General features: G+C 52.8%; 1 protein-coding gene across 6 annotated transcripts in view; it reads right to left on the bottom strand.

The window, feature by feature from the left end:
• Window positions 1-21,037, bottom strand: part of MYPN (myopalladin) — a 179,174-nt gene that overhangs the window by 31,412 nt on the left and 126,725 nt on the right. For all 6 annotated transcript variants that reach the window (XM_075000208.1, XM_075000212.1, XM_075000213.1 and 3 more), the window contains one exon: window positions 494-715. In XM_075000208.1, the coding sequence (XP_074856309.1) occupies window positions 494-715 (222 nt within the window). The remainder of the gene's footprint in view (window positions 1-493; window positions 716-21,037) is intronic.

The raw sequence follows: 21,037 nt of genomic DNA, 5'->3' as shown, positions 1-21,037 counted from the left end.
CTCCTGTGGTCTGGCAAATTTTCTCATTCAGCACTGGTCAGGTCCCGAGAGTGCTGGACTCAGAGGCAACGGGTGCGGGGATTGCAGGGGTAGCACCAGCCGCATGCTCCTGCCCCTCCCCATCCCGGGCCCCACTCCTCCCCTACCCCACTTGCCCCCTGCCACATCTGATGCATGTGGGGCAGTGCTCCCCCTTCCCTGGAGTGACACAGCATAAGAGTAGTAAATCAGTGCAGCACTGACAGTGAGAATGAAGGGAGGTGATGAGGCGATGCTGGGGAAGGAGGCAAGTGGCCCTATGAACACGTGCCTGTGCATCGCCGAACTAGAGAGGTTCAGCCTGTAGTGGGGAGATGTTGCTACTTTAGCTGCTTTAGTGATTACTTGAGAATTGCCAGCAGAATCACAACCTTGGGTTCTGCAGAAGTGATACAGTGGAAGTTACTGGTAAGTAACCTTTATTTCTATAAATCTGTTTATCTACATCACCTACCTTGGGTATGGGTATTCCAACAATTTTGCAGGTGAATGTAACAGGAGATCCTTCCATGACCCGAAAATGCTTGAGTCGCTTGTCAAAGATGGGTGCTATGCACTTGCCTGAGGGGATTTCATCATGGTGTATTTCATCATCTGATTCATCCACTGGTGTGCGTTCCAGGCGAAACTCTATTTCATTCATCAACCTCTGTTCAAAACTTGAAATCTTGTATTCCTGTAGTATTACATTAGCAGTTATCTGAACAACACTATTATACTCAAAGGTATTTCCAGCCACTTGTCTTAAACCACATGTCATCCAAAACACCCGACAACCTGAAAACCATTAACTCCTACAATGGGTGAACTGATGCATTGTGTAGCAGTATACACCAATATATGCACATACAAGCCCTTACTTTATCTTTGATGTGTGTGTGTGTCTCAAAAATGAGACTAAAACTGAGGTTTGTCAAAACGAGCTGCACATGTTCAGTGGTTGCTATGCAAATAACTCCTTTGGCATGTGAAAAAAAGGAGACTGAAGTTTTCAAGGGTGTTTTCCAAAATGAGTAGCATGAATATATGAAGAACTGCCTTTGTGTATAATAATTTAATTCACATTTTAATGAACAAAAGTATAGCTGACAAAAGACGAAGATACCAAGATTAAAAATTATTAAATATTTTCAGGTTTATTTACCTTGCTGCCAAAATCATGACCAGTGGAATTACTTTGAATTTGTACTGGTATAACCAAGAACACTATCTGGCCCATGATATAAAAATGTAAGTTTGAAAGTGGTCCTTGGATTATTAAAATATATGGTGCAACAGTGACTATTCCAGTGTGAACACCCAGTTTTAATTAGTTTGCATGCATTAAGAGTCAGATCCAGAGTCAATGAAGTCAATGGAAAAACTCATATTGACATTGAGAGGCAGGTGATGGTGAGCAAGAAGTCTGTCCAAAACATCTCTTATTATGAGATGAGTACATAGAGCTTCAGACCAGCTCACCTTCAGCCTCCTCTCTATTTGACATAACGATATGGCTTCTGGTTCTGTTGAAGTCCACAGTAGTTTTGCCATTGATTTCCCTGGGAATAGGATTATGTCCTTATTCTATTTCTGATGTAGATGAGTGTCATCAACATTTAGCTTTAACTACCAACCACAGGGAGCAGAAGTGTGGTAAAATACGTGTTGATTTGGTCTAAGACTATTCAGTAAGGAAATGAGCCAACATCCTAAGAGTCATATTTAAGAAATTGGGTATTTCTGAAAAGTTAGTGATGATTTTTCCGTGTACGGGATAGTAAGGCTTTGAATGTCTGAAGCATCTTCCCTCTAAGGATTTCAAAATATTTATGAATAAACCCTAATAATACCCCACATTGACATATATTGACACCCTCCCAAAAAGATGACAAGCAAAGCTTGCCTGTCAGGTAAGATGTGCAGCACAATTCCTTTCAATCAGATAGAAGGACTCTCCTTTTAGTGGTCACTTACAATTGCTAGCTACTGACCCAGGCCCCTTCTCTACTCCCTACCTCTCTGTTTCAAGAGCTGCGTGAATTGGCTGGTTGTAGATTTCCATATGTAAGGGAAATTGGGCTTACATAGATCTTGCTGTTTACCTCTTGGCCCAGCAATCCAGCACAGGGAGCATTGTGGGGATGTGAGGGAGCGTGGCTGAAGAGTGATATAGTCCAAACGAATGGTTCCTAAAAGAGAAACTTAGCAGCCGGTGCACATTACAACCTTGAGGCTTCTCCAACTCATGAGGGATGCTGTACTGGATAAGCCAGAATGGGAAGTGAGGGAGTACAAATGTGGAGGAAGCAGAAATATATTTTTGCCTCCCTCCCCTGCCACGAGCACGAGGCCAGATGAGAGTTCCTAAGTTCACAGGTTGGTGGAGTTGTGCAGGATGCATCCACATGAAGGTGCTGACTACTGTAGTGGTTGGCTAAGGTTTGCTTTATGACTCCCCACCAGCTGGCAAGCAGAATAGACCCTTAAAGAGTTTCATCTTGTTTAGTTTTTTCTTTCAAAAGTGTGTCTTAGCACATCACTTCATATTATACACCAAATTCTGATCTGTTACACTAATGTGAATCAGAAGTTACTGTGATTTGAGACCTACCAGGTTTATCATGGTTTCCTGAAGATTACAGATTTCAGCCTTTGCACAGGTTTAAAGGGAAGTTAAACAATCATTTGTTTTTTCTGGTGCTGGGAACAGGACTAGGCATAGGTGGGGTGTGGGAGTGGTCAGAGTCTATAAAAAATCAGAAAATGATTTGTGTATGTTAAGAAATAGCTTTGGCATTAAAATGTTTCATAGTCATTTCTCTTTCATGGAGTTACTCATAAATTAAATAATCCAAATTCAGATACACCAGTTTCACTGTTACGCTATGATTCTAAGCAAATATTTCTCTTTTCATCCACATTCACACGTTTCTGATATTTCATTCTTCTTAGATTTCAATTTGCTGTGACAACTTTGAAGGGCTTCTTTGGATTTCTTCAGGCAGCTCCTCAGACCAGAGAGCAAATATTTGTGCAGATTCCCCCACTATCCCATTGTGTTACTGTGTTTTAAAAGAACTCCTTTATAAGACAGAAGTGAAGAACTGACAGTGGTGAAAGTAAGAGGCAGCAAAAGCAACAGAGTGAAGAGACAGTTAAGAGTTACTTTAAAGCCAATAACTTCATTTCTTGTAGAAAAGACGCCTCAGCCATTAGGGTGACCTTCTTCTTGGCAGTCACTTGATAATGAGTAGGATGTCTTCCTGTCACCCTCCTACTTGTGAATCCATTGATGGCTGATCAGCCCGATTCTGGAGCCACAGATCTGATCACAGAAGAGGCAGGTGCTGATTGCTAGTGAAGCAGCACGGGGCAGTTTTTGAATCTTTTTTTCTTCTCTGCCTCTCCTTATCATCACTGTGGCAAAACTTCTCAAATTGCGTAACCCTCTCATAGATTATCATTCTCCACTGGGGAGGGTATTGGGCAAGGTTCTCCTAAATGTCAACACGGAAGGTGCACTTTTTCATGTGTGCCTTTAGCACATCCTTATATTGCTTCCACTGGCCCCCCAGTGCTCCTTTGTCCTGCCTCCAACTTGGAAAACATAAACTGTCTTGGGAAGCGCTGATCAGACATCTGAACCATGTGACCAGGCTAAAAACATTGTTGATGAATGATAATGGCTCCAATGCTGGTCATGTTTAACTCTTCCTGTGATGCTAGTGTTTGTGTCCCTATCCTTCCAAGAGATATTTAGGGTTCTCTTGAGGCAGCATCGATAATATTGCTGATGTGCCTTCAAATAACTCTTGTATATTGTCCAGGTTTCTCATGCATACAGTAGAGTTGGAACTACCATTGCACAATATATAAGGAGCTTTGTCTTCGGATAGGTGTCTCGGATCTTGAAGACCCTTTATCTCAGGCAGATAAAAGCAGAGTTTGCATGGCTTAGTTGACGCTGGATTTCCACATCAACGTTGACTTTAACGGAAAGATGACTTTGAAGGTATGGGAAATGCTCCACATTTTCCAGCAGTTCTCCATTGACTTCAATAGACGGTACATGAGATTGTCCTGTCACTGAGGGTTGGTGGAGCACCTTGGTCTTTTTGATGTTCAACATGAGGCCAAAATTCTTGTATGCTTCAACAAAAGCACGTAAAATGGTCTGAAGAGCTGTGGGAGAAAGAGCAGCAACCAAGTTGTTATCTGCATTTTGGAGCTCCATGATTGAGGTCATGGAGGTCTTGCTTTTTTTCTTCAGTCTCCTGAAATTGAAAAGCTTCCTGTTCATTCTACAGACAATCTTCATAACATCTGGAAGCTTGCCATCAATGAGATGAAGGGTCATGGTGATGAAAATGCAGAACAGTTATGGGGCAATGACACAGCCTTATTTGACTCCCATTTTGACCTCAAAGGGGTCACTTTGGGACTCTTTGTTGCTCAATATTGTGGCAGTCATGTTCTTGTGAAGCAGTCTCAACATGCTAATGAATTTTTGGGGGCAGTCAACGTACAAGGTTTGGTTTTGTTCATGACCTTTTTCTTGCAGTTGCCAGGTGGTGAAGATCATGTCTGCTGTTACTTGGAATGGTCAGAAGCCACACTAGGATTCTGTGAGAATTTCTTCTGAGTGGCAGGAGTCAGTTTGCAAGGGTGTGAGCTAAGATTTTCCCTGCCATTGCCAGGAGGGAGATGACACAATAGTTTCCACAGTCCAACTTGTCGTCCTTCTTGAAGAGACTGACAATCGGTGTGTCTCTGAAATCTTGCAGCATTTGCTCCCAATCCCAGATCTTAAGAATCAGTAGGCTGAGTTGTTTATGGAGCTCTGGCCCTCCTTGTTTGAAGACTTCCACGGGGATTCCATCTAGTCTGGTTTTCTTGTTGCACTTCATCACTTTGATGGCAGCTCAGACGTCATTCAGGTAGGAAGTGTTGCGAGATTGTCTTTAGGCAGTTATTGAGGGATTTGGTCAAGGGATTCAAGGACCACAGTTCAAGTGTTCATTATAGTTCTCCTTACAGCAAGAAGCAATGGCTTCATTGTCTTTCAAGAGATGGGTACCATCGTTTGATCTCAGGGGACTGATACCATGGTTTCTTCGTAAACAAACAGCTATGGTAGCATTAAAGAAACCTCTTGCATCATTGATGTCTGTGAGATGCTAGAGTTTTCACGCCTTCTTCTGAGTCCATCACTGCTTTTTCAGAATCCTTGTTTTTCGTTGGACTTCTGCCGTGGCCTTGGCACGCACTTCAGTCTTAGTGGTGCAGTTGATGTCACTTTGCCAGGCCCTAAAAGCTTTCCTTTTTGCCTCAATCAATCATTTAGTTTCCATATCGTTCTTAACGAACCAGATGCTCCTGATGCTTCCTCTGGCTGTTATGATTTCACCCAAAGTAATTGAAAGTGAGGCAAGCCAGGGCAGTGCTCCATTCTCCTGTTAACCACTTAGTACAGGGGTGGGGAATAATTTTTGATGGTGGGGGCCACTCTGAGAATTTGGAAAGTAGTCAAGGGCCGCACTCGTCCATACTATTAATGTAGGAGGTGTGGGGTCTGGGGTGGAGGTTGGGTGCAGAAAGGAGCTTGGGGTAAGGGAATTGGGTGGTAGAGGGGGGCATGGGGTCTGGAAGAGAGTTTGTGTGAAGGAGGCAGTTGTGACCTGGGGTAGAGTTCTGGTATGAAGAGTGGAGTGCAGGGGTTTGGGTTGTGACATAACGCAGGAGGGGTGTGTGACCTGGGGCAGAGGTCTGGGGTGCGTGAGGGAGTGCAAGGGTTTGGGTTGTCACCTAAGGCACGGAATTGGGATGCAGGGTCTGGGAGTGGGGTATGGGTGCAGGAGGAAGGGAAGAAGGCTTGAATTGTGTATGTTAGGGAGCAGGAAGCGGCAGAGAGTTTGGGTTATGTGGTCTATGGGTGCAGGAGGGGGAGAGAGGGTTAGGGTTATGTGGGGATAGGGAGCAGAGGGTTGTAGGGAGGGAAGGTCTGGGTGAATCCTAGCTGGCAGCTCTGCACAGCACTGAGGCAGGCTCTATGCCTGCTACAGCCCCAGATTGCTCAAAATTGAGGCCTGCTCCCTCTAGCTTTCTGCTGTAGATGGCGAACACACACTGCTCTTGCCCCCAGCAAAATCTCTGAGTTCCTATGGGCTGGAAACCATAAATTGGCCAATGGAAGATGAGATATTTTACAAGGGGGCGGGAGCAGTGTGCAAAGCTTTCCCCTCCCTCCCAGCATTCAGAGCAGAGAACTCCAGGAAACAGGGCAGCTTAAAACAGCAGCTGGCTGCTCTGTGCCTGAGGCAGTCTGTGGGCTGGATCAGCAGCTTTTTTTCGAGTGTCCCCGTGGGTGCTCCACAATAGGTGTCGGGCTCGCCCGGCGCCGCAGATTGGATCTTCCAAGCAGTTTCTGCCAGACCGCGCATGCGCCGGCGCGTGCCTCTCCCTTGCGCGCTCCTGGCCACGTGCGCGATCCGGTCCCCGCCAGTTCCTCTTAACCGCCGTCGGCTGCAGACGGAATCCGAACTAGGCTAAGGCCAAGTTAGCGTATTCAATGGTTTTAACTGTTTTTTCTTTAAAGTTTTCAAGTTCTTAGGCTACTGTTAAGTTAGCTAGTTGTTATTTTTCAAAAAAAAAACAAAAAACAACAAGCGGGATGGCATTCAGTCCAGTCCCAGTAACAAGCGGAACACCGGAGGCCAGGAGCCTAGGGCCATCAGCCCTCCTGCCGTGGCAGGCCACTGGAGAAGGGGAAAAACAGCACAGAGAAGGTGCTAAGTACCCGTTAACAACTGAAAGACTCACCAACAATGTCCTCTTCAGGATTTAAGAAATGTGAGTCCTGCCGAGAGGCAATGCCAGCGTCTGATGGGCACAGTCTATGCATAAGGTGCCTGGGGGAGTCCCATGTCACGCAGAAATGCTCCTTCTGTGCAAAACTAACAGCCAGAGCAAGGAAGGACAGGGAGATGCGGCTTAAAATGCTGCTATTCGACAAGGCCCTCCAGCCAGACGTGCCGGAGCGGCCACAGCAGGAGGGACCCTCCGGGGCCCATAAAAAGAAAGCCGCCTCCCTCACCCCATCAGCGCAAAAATGGAGGAAAGCCTCCCCAGCCCGATCCCTGCCGGCAGCAACAACGAGTGAGACGGGAGGAGCGCGCAGCCCCCAGCCGCAGCAACAGCTGATCGGCAGCGGCACGGAGAGCCACGTGGAAGTGGCTCAGCCTCCGATAATCAAACAGCCACCCCGCACCGCAGGTAGGGCGGCGGCTAAACAAGCGCCAGTACCGGCGGCACCGCAAGCAGTGGCACCGACCCCCGGGGAACCGGCGATTCAGAGCGCGCAGGCACGCAGCCTGCAGGCACCGGAGGACACCGCCCGTGCGGCACCGCCCATAAGCGTGCCGAGCACGGCGCGGATGGGGCAGAGATTCCCTACACGCCAGGGGGCGGAGTTACCTCCTCAAGGGAGGGGGAAGGCTGCACACAAAACGAGGCACCGCAGCCCCTCTCCAGACAGGGCTGCGGAGTTGCTTTCTTTCAGCCCTCTGCTTATGCTGCAGACTCCAGCCAGAAGGCAGGGGTCCCCCCTAGCCTACCCGGAGCCCCCGTCTCCATTTTTACAACCAGCCTCGCCCTGGCTGGGACCACCTTCACCCTTCCTGGGGTTTGAGCCGCTGGAATGCTATCCAAAATCGCTCCCTCCAGTGTCCCAGATCTCTCGACGATCTCGCTCCCCCAGACGCAGAGGGTATGCACCAAGGGAGTGGTCTAGGTCACCTTCCCAAGGACAGTGCCTATACTGCCATGGTCGCCCCTATCACGCGGGGCATAGACACCACCGGCAATCTACCAGGGAAAGATCCCCACAGACGATGTCGCATCCCCGAGGGCAATCGCGAACGGGGACAGAGACTCAAGTATCTCAGGGGGAACTGGTTATGGAACTCCGAGATTTTCCCTCGCAAGCCTCAAGCGAGAGGGTGTACCATCACCAACAGGAACTGGAAGGGTCCAGAGAGGCGTACCCCAGTGGTTCCTCGCTCTCCTCCCCGGACGAGGCTACGGCCCCGGGGGACATCCATCCTCCAGACGATCTCAAACAGTTTCAAGAGCTGTTTAAAAGGGTGGCCTTCACGCAAGGCATCCAGACAGCAGAGGTGCAAGAGAAACACCATAAACTCCTCAAAAATCTGAGACCTCCGGCCTCCTCCAAAATAGCAATACCGCTTGATGAAGCAATCTTGGAGTCCGCCACTACGATATGGCAGACCCCTGCGACTATTCTGCCTGTCCACAAAAGAGCGGATAAGAAATACTTCGTGCCTGCGAGGGGCATGGAGTTCCTGTTCAGCCACCCACAACCAAATTCCTTGGTGGTGGAGTCGTCGCAACAAAGATCAAAGACATCTCAATTCAGGACAGGGGGAACAGACAAAGATGCCAAGAAGCTAGAGCTGTTCGGCAGAAAGGTCTACTCCTCCTCCACTCTACTGTTGCGAATGGCAAATTACGCAGTGCATTTAGCGAACCATAATTTCGACAACTACACTAGGTTAACCTCCCTCATGGACTCGCTTCCAGAGGACAAGAAACCGGTGCTCAAGGCCATCGTGCAAGAAGGCTACGTGGCCTTGAGGACGGGAGATCAGATCGCCCTGGATGTTGCGGACACAGCAGCACGTTCCACAGCTACGGCAGTGGTGATGCGAAGGGAGTCCTGGCTCCAGACTTCGGGTATACCGAGGGATCTGCAGGCAAAGATAGTTGATCTTCCTTTCGACTTGCAGAAGCTGTTTGCTGAATCAACTGACTCGGTACTTCATTCCAGTAAAGATTCAAGAGCCACACTTAGGACCCTGGGGATTTACACCCCTCCATACAGAAAGAAAAAGTACTACCCTCAACAAAGATGGTACCAGTACCAGCAACAGCGTCCCCAGTACCACAGGGGTTACGAGCAAGGGTGACATCAACAGCACCAGCAGTACAGAACTCCCAGGCGACGTTCCCAACAGAGCCGTGCGTCCTCGGGGCAGGGCCAAAGGCCACAAGTTTGACACACAGATCCAGGGCTGCGCCATCACTACCATCGCACAAGGTCATCCGAAGCGGCTATTCCACCATCGCCTCCGACCATTCTACGACCAGTGGCAAAGGATCACCACAGACAAATGGGTGCTGGAGATCATAGCCACGGGGTACGCCATCCCCTTCCAGTCGCTCCCACCGCCACGACCTCCACCCAGGCCCCACCTCCAGGAGGCCTCCCATGTAGCGAGGCTCAAGCAGGAGGTAGACCATCTCATGCTCATAGGGGCAGTGGAAAGAGTGCCGGAGCAACTGCAAGGAAAAGGGTTCTACTCGAGGTACTTCCTCACGGAGAAAAAGACAGGAGGCTGGAGGCCCATCTTCGATCTTCGAGGCCTCAACCGGTACCTGCGCTGGCAACGCTTTCGGATGATCACAATCGCCTCCATCCTTACGGCACTGGACGATGGAGATTGGTTCACAGCCCTCGATTTACAAGACGCGTATTTTCACATAACTATCCATCCGGCTCACCGGTGATTCCTCCTGTTCATGGTAGGCAAAGAACATTTTCAATACAAGGTCCTACCGTTTGGCCTCTCCTCGGCCCCCAGAGTCTTCACCAAGACCTTGGCAGTGGTGTCAGCCTACCTGCACAGACAGGGGGTATTTATATTCCCGTATCTGGACGACTGCCTACTCAAAGGGGCCTCGAAGGAGGATGTACTATGCATGATACGCGTCACAGCAGGCACGTTCTCTTCGCTCGGCCTGGTTATCAATCTGGCAAAATCAAAGATAGACCCCACACAGGACATAGAGTTCATAGGGGCACGCATAAATTCTATTACAGTGAGAGTATATCTACCAGACACTCGCTTTCGGGCCATCGGCTCCCTCATGCAGGTCATCACCTTCAGCCCTACGGTGCCGGTCCTGACGTGCTTACAGCTGCTGGGCCACATGGCAGCGGCGACGTTCATAATACAGAACGCCAGGTTACACATGCGCAGCATGCAGCACTGGCTGGCGAGCATGTACAAACCGGCAGCACACACCGTTCACAGGGTGGTGTCGCCCACAGCAGAGGTGCGCAAATCCCTGCAATGGTGGGTAGACCCCAAGAACTTGCTAACAGGGGTACCCTTCCACCAACCACAAATATCGGTTTTTCTTACTACAGATACCTCCCTCATAGGGTGGGGAGCACACATGGGCGAAGAGGTGACTCAAGGGCTGTGGTCCTCCACGGAGCAGTCACTGCACATAAATATACTGGAGCTCAGAGCAGTGTTCAACGCCTGCAGACACTTTCGAGACCACATACAAGGCAAAGTCGTCGGGATCAGTACAGACAATACCTCCACCATGTTTTATATAAACCGGCAAGGAGGAGCTCGGTCCCGTGCCTTATGTGCGGAAGCAGTCCGGTTATGGAACTGGTGCATCGCCAACAATATAATCTTGAAAGCCTCGTACTTACCAGGCGCTCACAATGTGAAGGCAGACCAGCTGAGCAGGCGTTTTGCACTCACGCACGAGTGGCAGATCCGTCCCGATCTGCTACGACCGATTTTCCACGCATGGGGTTTTCCCCAGATAGACCTGTTTGCCACTCAACACAACAAGAAGTGCCCACGATTCTGCTCCAGGGCAGGACTGCGATGGGAGTCCCTAGGGTACGCGTTCGCGATCTTGTGGAGGGGCCCCCTGCTTTACGCTTTTCCTCCCACAGTGCTGATCCACAAAGTCTTGCAGAAAGCCAGGAGTGAAGGAGCCCGAATGATCCTGATAGTCCCAACGTGGGATCGACAGCAATGGTTCCCCCTACTCCTGCGCATGTCGGACCGTCCACCGATGCCTCTTCTGGTGGCGCCGGATCTGCTCACGCAAGCCCAGGGGTCCATAGTGCATCCGCACCCCCAAGGCCTGCGACTACAAGCGTGGTTAATCCATGGCTCAGCTCTCTAGAGAGCACATGCACAGAGGAAGTGCAGCAAGTCCTAGAAAGTAGCAGGAGGACTTCCACCAGGAAAACCTACAAGCAGAAATGGACTCGCTTCACGGCTTGGTGTTCTACCAAACAGCTGGCCCCCCTTTTGGTGCCTATACCTGTAATATTAGAGTATTTACTGGACCTCAAGAGAGGAGGACTCTCACTATCCTCGTTAAAGGTCCACCTTGCCGCCATTTCGGCGTTCAGACACGAGGAGGAAGGGCACACGGTGTTCACCCATCCCATGGTTACCAGGTTCCTCAAAGGGTTGGTAAACCTATACCCCCCTCGGAAACCGCTTCCACCTTAGTGGAACTTGGACCTGGTGCTTAACGCGCTAACGGGACCACCGTTCGAGCCCTTGGCCACGGTTTCCCTCCGCCTCCTTACGATAAAGTCAACCTTTCTTCTCGCAATTACGTCAGCTCGCCGGGTAAGCAAGCTTGCGGCAGTTATGGCAACGACACCCTGCACTGTTTTTTCCAAGGAGGCGGTAACCATACGGCTGCATCCAGCCTTTGTTCCCAAGGTTTCTTCTGAGTTTCACATTAACGAACCTATTGTTTCACCCTCGTTTTATCCAAAGCCTCATAACTCTAACAAAGAGGCGCGCCTACACCTCCTGGATGTGAGGAGGGCGCTAGCCTTCTATATAGACAGGACCAAGTCCTTCCGGAAAACGGATAGACTCCTAGTCTCTCTCGCTCCCAAATCGAAAGGAGAAGGTCTCTCTTGGCAGAGAATCTCGAAGCACATTGTATCCTGCATAAAAATGTGCTACGAACTCAAAAAGACTCCTTTATTGGCCACTCCCAGGGCTCATTCCACTATGGCAGTGGCGGCATCAACAGCCTTTTTCAAGGGCGTTGCGCTAAAAGACATTTGCAGAGCGGTGACCTGGTCATCCTATGACACCTTCGCCAAACATTACGCCCTTCACAGGGTATTCCAAGAGGATACCCGTCTCTTGACAGCGGTCCTCTCGGGGACAAGCTGCACATAACCCATTTACCCACCTTCTATCTTGGGTTACTGCTGGGTAGTCACCTATTGTGGAGCACCCACGGGGACACTCGAAGAAGAAAGAAAGGTTACTCACCGTAGTAACGGTGGTTCTTCGAGATGTGTCCCCGTGGGTGCTCCACTACCCGCCCATCCCCCCCGCTTCAGATCTCTGTTAGTGTTTTGCAGGAGCATCCGAGGCGGTTGGTCAAGGAACTGGCGGGGACTGGATCGCGCACATGGCCAGGAGCGCGCAAGGGAGCGGCGCGCGCTGGCGCATGCGCGGTCCGGCAGAAACTGCTTGGAAGATCCGATCTGCGGCGCCGGGCGAGCCCGACACCTAATGTGGAGCAGCCACGGGGACACATCTCGAAGAACCACCGTTACTACGGTGAGTAACCTGTCTTTTGTGGGCCAGATCTGGCCCACAGGCCATATCTTGCCCACCCCAGTACTACTGTATCTTAGGTACAAGTATATCCCTTGCTTTACGAGCACAGTTGGTTCTCAGCTTTGTGCTCATAGGCAGAAACTTGGAAGAGGGATACTAAATTCCTATTAAATTACATGCAAAAGTCTCTGATTAGTTCCTAGGGCTTCCAGCTGGGGGAAGGAGTGGTAGCAGGTGGCGCTGCTTCTGAAAGGTGAGTGAAACTTGGGTTGAGGAGAGTTAAAGTCTGGGGATAGTTTGGGGCTGTGAGCAGAAGGGAGGGTTAAAATCTGGTGGCACGTTGCGGGGGGGTTCAGGCTGTGGGGCCAAGGGTGTCAGGTGGCAGGGGGGGTCTGGCTGTCTGGCTGCGGGCCGGTATGGGGGTCTGGCTGCCGTGGTATGGTGCCATGGGGGGGTCTGGCCGCAGAGGTTGCAGGTGGAGGCAGGGGTCAGGCCGTAGGGGATACATGTGGCAGGGGCGGCAGGCTGCGGGGCCACAGGGGGGTCTGGCTGTGGGGTGTACAGGCAGGGGAGGGGCTGGTCACAGGGCCGCGGGGAGAGGTACAAGCGGCCATGGTGTCTGTCCACAGGGAGGGAACAGGCGGCCGCGGGGGATGCAGGTGGCTATGGAAGGGTCTGGCCACGGGGGGTAAAAGTGGCGGGTGGGGGGGTCTGGCCACAGGGCTGGGCGGGGGGGTCTGGCTGCAGGAGGGGTCTAGCTGGTGGGGGTACAAGCAGTGGGGTCTGGGAGGAGCCACGGGGTCTGGTTGTTGGGGGGTACAAGCAGCGGGGGTGGGGGCTGGATGCAGGGCTGGCAGGGGTCTCAGGTTGCGGGGTGTACAGGCAGCAGGGGGGTTTGGGCTGGTAAGGCGGTCTGGCTGTCGCAGTATAGGGTTGCAGGGGGTGGTCTAGCTGTGGGGCTGGCAGGAGCGTCAGGCTGCTGCGGTTTGGGGCTGTGGTGCCGCAGGTAGTGCAGGCAGAAGTGGGGTGTCAGGCTGCAGGGGCAGCAGGGGTCAGGCTGCAGCAGGTTGGGGCTGGCGGGTGGTGCAGACTAGAGGAGTTGGAGCCGTGGGGAGGGGGGTGAGGTCATATGAGCGGGGGAAGTTCACTCATAGAGTGAACTAAGGTAGGTAAGTTTCTTCTTCGAGTGTCCCTGTGGGTGTTCCACATTAGGTGTCGGGCTCGCCCGGCGCTGCAGATCGGATCTTCCAAGCAATTTCTACCGTACCGTGCATGCGCCGGTGTGCGCCGCTCCCTTGTGCGCTCCTGGCCATGTGCGCTATCCCGTCCCCGCCAGTTCCTCTTATCCGCCGTTGGCTGCAGACGGAATCCGACTAGGGTACGGCCAAGTTAGCGTATTCAATGGTTTTTAACTGTTTTCTTTAAAGTTTTCAAGTTCTTAGTCTATTGTTAAGTTAGCCAGTTGCTATTTTCAAAAAAAAAAACAAAAAAACAAGAAACAACAAGCGGGACGGAATTCAGTCCAGTCCTAGTAACAAGCGGAGCACCGGAGGCCAGGAGCCTAGGGCCATTAGCCCTCCTGCCATGGCAGGCTATCCGAGAGGGGGAAAACAGCACAGAGAAGGTGCTAAGTACCCCATTAACAACTAAAAGACTCACCAACAATGGCCTCTTCAGGATTCAAGAAATGTGAGTCTTGCCGAGAGGCAATGCCAGCGTCTGATGGGCACAGTCACTGTATAAGGTGCCTGGGGGAGTCCCATGTCACGCAGAAATGCTCCTTCTGTGCAAAATTAACAGCCAGAGCAAGGAAGGACAGGGAGATGTGGCTTAAAATGCTGCTATTCGACCAGGCCCTCCAGCCAGACGTGCCGGAGCGGCCGCAGCAGGAGGGACCCTCCGGGGCCCATAAAAGGAAAGCTGCCTCCCTCACCCCATCAGCGCAAAAACGGAGGAAAGTCTCCCCAACCCGATCCCTGCCGGCAGCAACAGCGAGCGGGACGGGAGGAGCGCACAGCCCCCAGCCACAGCAACAGCTGACCGGCGGTGGGACGGAGAGCCACGTGGAGGCGGCTCAGCCTCCGATGATCAAACAGCCGCCCCACACCGCAAGCAGGGCGGCGGCTAAACAAGCGCCGGTACCGGTGGCACCACAGGCAGCGGCACTGACCCCCGGGGAACCGGCGGTGCAGAGCGTGCAGGCACGCAGCCTGCAGGCACCGGACGACACCGCCCGCACGGCACCGCCCAAGAGCGTGCCGAGCGCGGCGCGGACGGGGCCGAGATCCCCTGCACGTCAGGGGGCGGAGCCACCCCCTCAAGGGAGGGGGAAGGCTGCACAGAAAACAAGGCACCGCAGCCCCTCTCCAGACAGGGCTGCAGAGTTGCTTTCTCTCAGCCCTCCGCTCATGCTGCGGACTCCAACTAGAAGGCAGGGGTCCCCCTTAGCCTACCTGGAGCCCCCGTCTCCATTTTTACAACCAGCCTTGCCCTGACTGGGACCACCCTCATCCTTCTTGGGGTTTGAGCCACTGGAGTACTATAACAGATCGCTCTCTCCAGTGTCCCATGTCTCTCAACGATCTCGCTCCCCCAGACGCAGGGGGTACGCACCAAGGGAGTGGTCCAGGTCACCTTCCCAAGAACAGTGCCCATGCTGCCATGTTCGTCCCTATCACGCGGGGCACAGACACCACCGGCATTCTACCAGGGAAAGATCCCCAGAGACGGTCCCATATCCCCGAGGGCAATCGCGAACGGGGACAGAGACTCAAGTATCTCAGGGGGAACTGGTTATGGAACCCCGAGATTTTACCTCGCAAACTTCCAGCAAGCGGATGTACCATCGCCAACAGGAACTGGAAGGGTCCAGAGAGGCGTATCCTAGTGGTTCCTCGCTCTCCTCCCCGGACAAGGCTACGGCCCTGGGGGACGTCCATCCTCCAGACGATCTCAAACAGTTTCAAGAGCTGTTTAAAAGGGTGGCCTTCATGCAAGGCATCCAGACAGCAGAGGTGCAAGAGAAACACCATAAACTCCTCAAAAATATGAGACCTCCAGCCTCCTCCAAAATAGCAATACCGCTTGATGAAGCAATCTTGGAGTCCGCCACTACGATATGGCAGACACCTGCGACTATTCCGCCTGTCCACAAGAGAGCGGACAAGAAATACTTCGTGCCGGCGAAGGGCATGGAGTTCCTGTTCAGCCACCCACAACCAAATTCCTTGGTGGTAGAGTCATCGCAACAAAGATCAAAGACATCTCAATTCAAGACAGGGGGAACAGACAAAGATGCCAAGAAGCTAGAGCTGTTCGGCAGAAAGGTCTACTCCTCCTCCACACTACTGTTGCGAATGGTAAATTACGCAGCGCATCTAGCGAACCACAATTTCGACAACTACACTAGGTTAACCTCCCTCATGGACTCGCTTCCAGAGGACAAGAAACCGGTGCTCAAGGCCATCGTGCAAGAAGGCTACGCGGCCTTGAGGATGGGAGTTCAGATCGCCCTGGATGTTGTGGACATGGCAGCACGCTCCACAGCTACGGCAGTGGTGATGCGAAGGGAGTCCTGGCTCCAGACTTCGGGTATACCGAGGGATCTGCAGACAAAGATCATCGATCTTCCCTTCGACACGCAGAAGCTGTTTGCTGAATCAACTGACCCGGTCCTTCATTCCAGTAAGGATTCAAGAGCCACACTTAGGACCCTGGGGATTTACACCCCTCCATACAGAAAGAAAAAGTACTACCCTCAACAAAGACGGTACCAGTACCAGCCACAGCGTCCCCAGTACCATAGGGGTTTCGAGCAAGGGCGACATCAACAGCACCAGCAGTACAGAACTCCCAGGCGACGTTCCCAACAGAGCCGTGCGTCCTCGGGGCAGGGCCAAAGGCCACAAGTTTGACACACAGATCCAGGGCTGCGCCATCACTACCATCGCACAAGGTCATCCGAAGCTGTTATTCCACCATTGCCTCCGACCATTCTACGACCAGTGGCAAAGGATCACCACAGACAAATGGGTGCTGTAGATCATAGCCACGGGGGACACCATCCCCTTCCAGTCGCTCCCACCGCCACTACCTCCACCCAGGCCCCACCTCCAGGAGGTCTCCCACGTAGCGAGGCTCAAGCAGGAGGTAGACCATCTCATGCTCATGGGGGCAGTGGAAAGTGTGCCGGAGCAACTGCAAGGGAAAAGGTTCTACTCGAGGTACTTCCTCACGGAGAAAAAGACAGGAGGCTGGAGGCCCATCTTAGATCTTCGAGGCCTCAACCTGTACCTGCGCAAGCAACACTTTCGGATGATCACAATCACCTCCATCCTCACGGCACTGGACAATGGAGATTGGTTCGCAGCCCTCGACTTAGAAGACGCATATTTTCACATAACTATCCATCCGGCTCACCGACGATTCCTCCGGTTCATGGTAGGCAAAGAACATTTTTAATACAAGGTCCTACCATTTGGCCTCTCCTCGGCCCCCGGAGTCTTCACCAAGACCTTGGCAGTGGTGTCAGCCTACCTGCACAGACAGGGGGTATTTATATTCCCGTATCTGGACGACTGCCTACTCAAAGGGGCCTCGAAGGAGGAGGTACTACGCATGATACGCGTCACAGAAGGCACGTTCTTTTCGCTTGGCCTGGTTATCAATCTGGCAAAATCAAAGATAGACCCCACACAGGACATAGAGTTCATAGGGGCACGCATAAATTCTATTACAGCGAGAGTGTATCTACCAGAGACACGCTTTCGGGCCATCGGCTCCCTCTTGCAAGTTATCACCTTCAGCCCTACGGTGCCGGTTCTGACGTGCTTACAGCTGCTGGGCCACATGGCAGCAGTGACATTCGTAGTACAGAACGCCAGGTTACACATGCGCAGCATGCAGCACTGGCTGGCTAGCGTCTACAAACCGGCAGCACACACTGTCCACAGGGTGGTGTCGCCCACGACAGAGGTGCACAGATCCCTGCAACGGTGGGTGAACCCCAAGAACATGCTAACAGGGGTGCCTTTTCACCAACCACAAATATCTGTTTTTCTCACTACCGACGCCTCCCACATAGGGTGGGGAGCACACATGGGCGAAAAGGTGATGCAAAGACTGTGGTCCTCCACGGAACAGTCACTGCACATAAATATACTGGAGCTCAGAGCAGTGTTCAACGCCTGCAAACACTTTTGAGACCATATACAAGGCAAGTAGTCGGGATCAGTACAGACAATACCTCCACCATGTTTTGTATAAATCGGCAAGGAGGAGCTCGGTCCCGTGCCTTATGTGCGGAAGCAGTCCGGTTGTGGAAGTGGTGCATCGCCAACAATATAACCTTGAAAGCCTCGTACTTACCAGGCGCTCACAATGTGAAGGCAGACCAGCTGAACAGGCGTTTCGCACTCACGCACGAGTGGCAGATCCGTCGCGATCTGCTACGACCGATTTTTCACGCATGGGGCTTTCCCCAAATAGACCTGTTTGCCACTCAACACAACAAGAAGTGCCCGCAATTCTGCTCCAGGGCAGGACTGGGATGGGGGTCCCTGGGGGACGCATTCGCGATCTCCTGGAGGGGCCCCCTGCTTTACGCTTTTCCTCTCACAGTGCTGATCCACAAAGTGTTGCAGAAAGCCAGGAGTGAAGGAGCCCGAATGATCCTGATAGTCCCAACGTGGGATCGACAGCAATGGTTCCCCCTACTCCTGCGCATGTCGGACCGTCCACCGATGCCTCTTCTGGTGGCGCCGGATCTGCTCACGCAAGCCCAGGGGTCCATAGTGCATCCGCACCCCCAAGGCCTGCGACTACAAGCGTGGTTAATCCATGGCTCAGCTCTCTAGAGAGCACATGCACAGAGGAAGTGCAGCAAGTCCTAGAAAGTAGCAGGAGGACTTCCACCAGGAAGACCTACAAGCAGAAATGGACTCGCTTCACGGCTTGGTGTTCTACCAAACAGCTGGCCCCCCTTTTGGTGCCTATACCTGTAATATTAGAGTATTTACTGGACCTCAAGAGAGGAGGACTCTCACTATCCTCGTTAAAGGTCCACCTTGCCGCCATTTCGGCGTTCAGACACGAGGAGGAAGGGCACACGGTGTTCACCCATCCCATGGTTACCAGGTTCCTCAAAGGGTTGGTAAACCTATACCCCCCTCGGAAACCGCTTCCACCTTAGTGGAACTTGGACCTGGTGCTTAACGCGCTAACGGGACCACCGTTCGAGCCCTTGGCCACGGTTTCCCTCCGCCTCCTTACGATAAAGTCAACCTTTCTTCTCGCAATTACGTCAGCTCGCCGGGTAAGCAAGCTTGCGGCAGTTATGGCAACGACACCCTGCACTGTTTTTTCCAAGGAGGCGGTAACCATACGGCTGCATCCAGCCTTTGTTCCCAAGGTTTCTTCTGAGTTTCACATTAACGAACCTATTGTTTCACCCTCGTTTTATCCAAAGCCTCATAACTCTAACAAAGAGGCGCGCCTACACCTCCTGGATGTGAGGAGGGCGCTAGCCTTCTATATAGACAGGACCAAGTCCTTCCGGAAAACGGATAGACTCCTAGTCTCTCTCGCTCCCAAATCGAAAGGAGAAGGTCTCTCTTGGCAGAGAATCTCGAAGCACATTGTATCCTGCATAAAAATGTGCTACGAACTCAAAAAGACTCCTTTATTGGCCACTCCCAGGGCTCATTCCACTATGGCAGTGGCGGCATCAACAGCCTTTTTCAAGGGCGTTGCGCTAAAAGACATTTGCAGAGCGGTGACCTGGTCATCCTATGACACCTTCGCCAAACATTACGCCCTTCACAGGGTATTCCAAGAGGATACCCGTCTCTTGACAGCGGTCCTCTCGGGGACAAGCTGCACATAACCCATTTACCCACCTTCTATCTTGGGTTACTGCTGGGTAGTCACCTATTGTGGAGCACCCACGGGGACACTCGAAGAAGAAAGAAAGGTTACTCACCGTAGTAACGGTGGTTCTTCGAGATGTGTCCCCGTGGGTGCTCCACTACCCGCCCATCCCCCCCGCTTCAGATCTCTGTTAGTGTTTTGCAGGAGCATCCGAGGCGGTTGGTCAAGGAACTGGCGGGGACTGGATCGCGCACATGGCCAGGAGCGCGCAAGGGAGCGGCGCGCGCTGGCGCATGCGCGGTCCGGCAGAAACTGCTTGGAAGATCCGATCTGCGGCGCCGGGCGAGCCCGACACCTAATGTGGAGCAGCCACGGGGACACATCTCGAAGAACCACCGTTACTACGGTGAGTAACCTGTCTTTTGTGGGCCAGATCTGGCCCACAGGCCATATCTTGCCCACCCCAGTACTACTGTATCTTAGGTACAAGTATATCCCTTGCTTTACGAGCACAGTTGGTTCTCAGCTTTGTGCTCATAGGCAGAAACTTGGAAGAGGGATACTAAATTCCTATTAAATTACATGCAAAAGTCTCTGATTAGTTCCTAGGGCTTCCAGCTGGGGGAAGGAGTGGTAGCAGGTGGCGCTGCTTCTGAAAGGTGAGTGAAACTTGGGTTGAGGAGAGTTAAAGTCTGGGGATAGTTTGGGGCTGTGAGCAGAAGGGAGGGTTAAAATCTGGTGGCACGTTGCGGGGGGGTTCAGGCTGTGGGGCCAAGGGTGTCAGGTGGCAGGGGGGGTCTGGCTGTCTGGCTGCGGGCCGGTATGGGGGTCTGGCTGCCGTGGTATGGTGCCATGGGGGGGTCTGGCCGCAGAGGTTGCAGGTGGAGGCAGGGGTCAGGCCGTAGGGGATACATGTGGCAGGGGCGGCAGGCTGCGGGGCCACAGGGGGGTCTGGCTGTGGGGTGTACAGGCAGGGGAGGGGCTGGTCACAGGGCCGCGGGGAGAGGTACAAGCGGCCATGGTGTCTGTCCACAGGGAGGGAACAGGCGGCCGCGGGGGATGCAGGTGGCTATGGAAGGGTCTGGCCACGGGGGGTAAAAGTGGCGGGTGGGGGGGTCTGGCCACAGGGCTGGGCGGGGGGGTCTGGCTGCAGGAGGGGTCTAGCTGGTGGGGGTACAAGCAGTGGGGTCTGGGAGGAGCCACGGGGTCTGGTTGTTGGGGGGTACAAGCAGCGGGGGTGGGGGCTGGATGCAGGGCTGGCAGGGGTCTCAGGTTGCGGGGTGTACAGGCAGCAGGGGGGTTTGGGCTGGTAAGGCGGTCTGGCTGTCGCAGTATAGGGTTGCAGGGGGTGGTCTAGCTGTGGGGCTGGCAGGAGCGTCAGGCTGCTGCGGTTTGGGGCTGTGGTGCCGCAGGTAGTGCAGGCAGAAGTGGGGTGTCAGGCTGCAGGGGCAGCAGGGGTCAGGCTGCAGCAGGTTGGGGCTGGCGGGTGGTGCAGACTAGAGGAGTTGGAGCCGTGGGGAGGGGGGTGAGGTCATATGAGCGGGGGAAGTTCACTCATAGAGTGAACTAAGGTAGGTAAGTTTCTTCTTCGAGTGTCCCTGTGGGTGTTCCACATTAGGTGTCGGGCTCGCCCGGCGCTGCAGATCGGATCTTCCAAGCAATTTCTACCGTACCGTGCATGCGCCGGTGTGCGCCGCTCCCTTGTGCGCTCCTGG

This window comes from Carettochelys insculpta, chromosome 7 (assembly GCF_033958435.1).
Source record: "Carettochelys insculpta isolate YL-2023 chromosome 7, ASM3395843v1, whole genome shotgun sequence".
Taxonomy (NCBI): Eukaryota; Metazoa; Chordata; order Testudines; family Carettochelyidae; genus Carettochelys; species Carettochelys insculpta.
The sequence above is the reverse complement of the archived record's forward strand: the minus strand, read 5'-3'. Positions and strand labels throughout refer to the sequence as shown.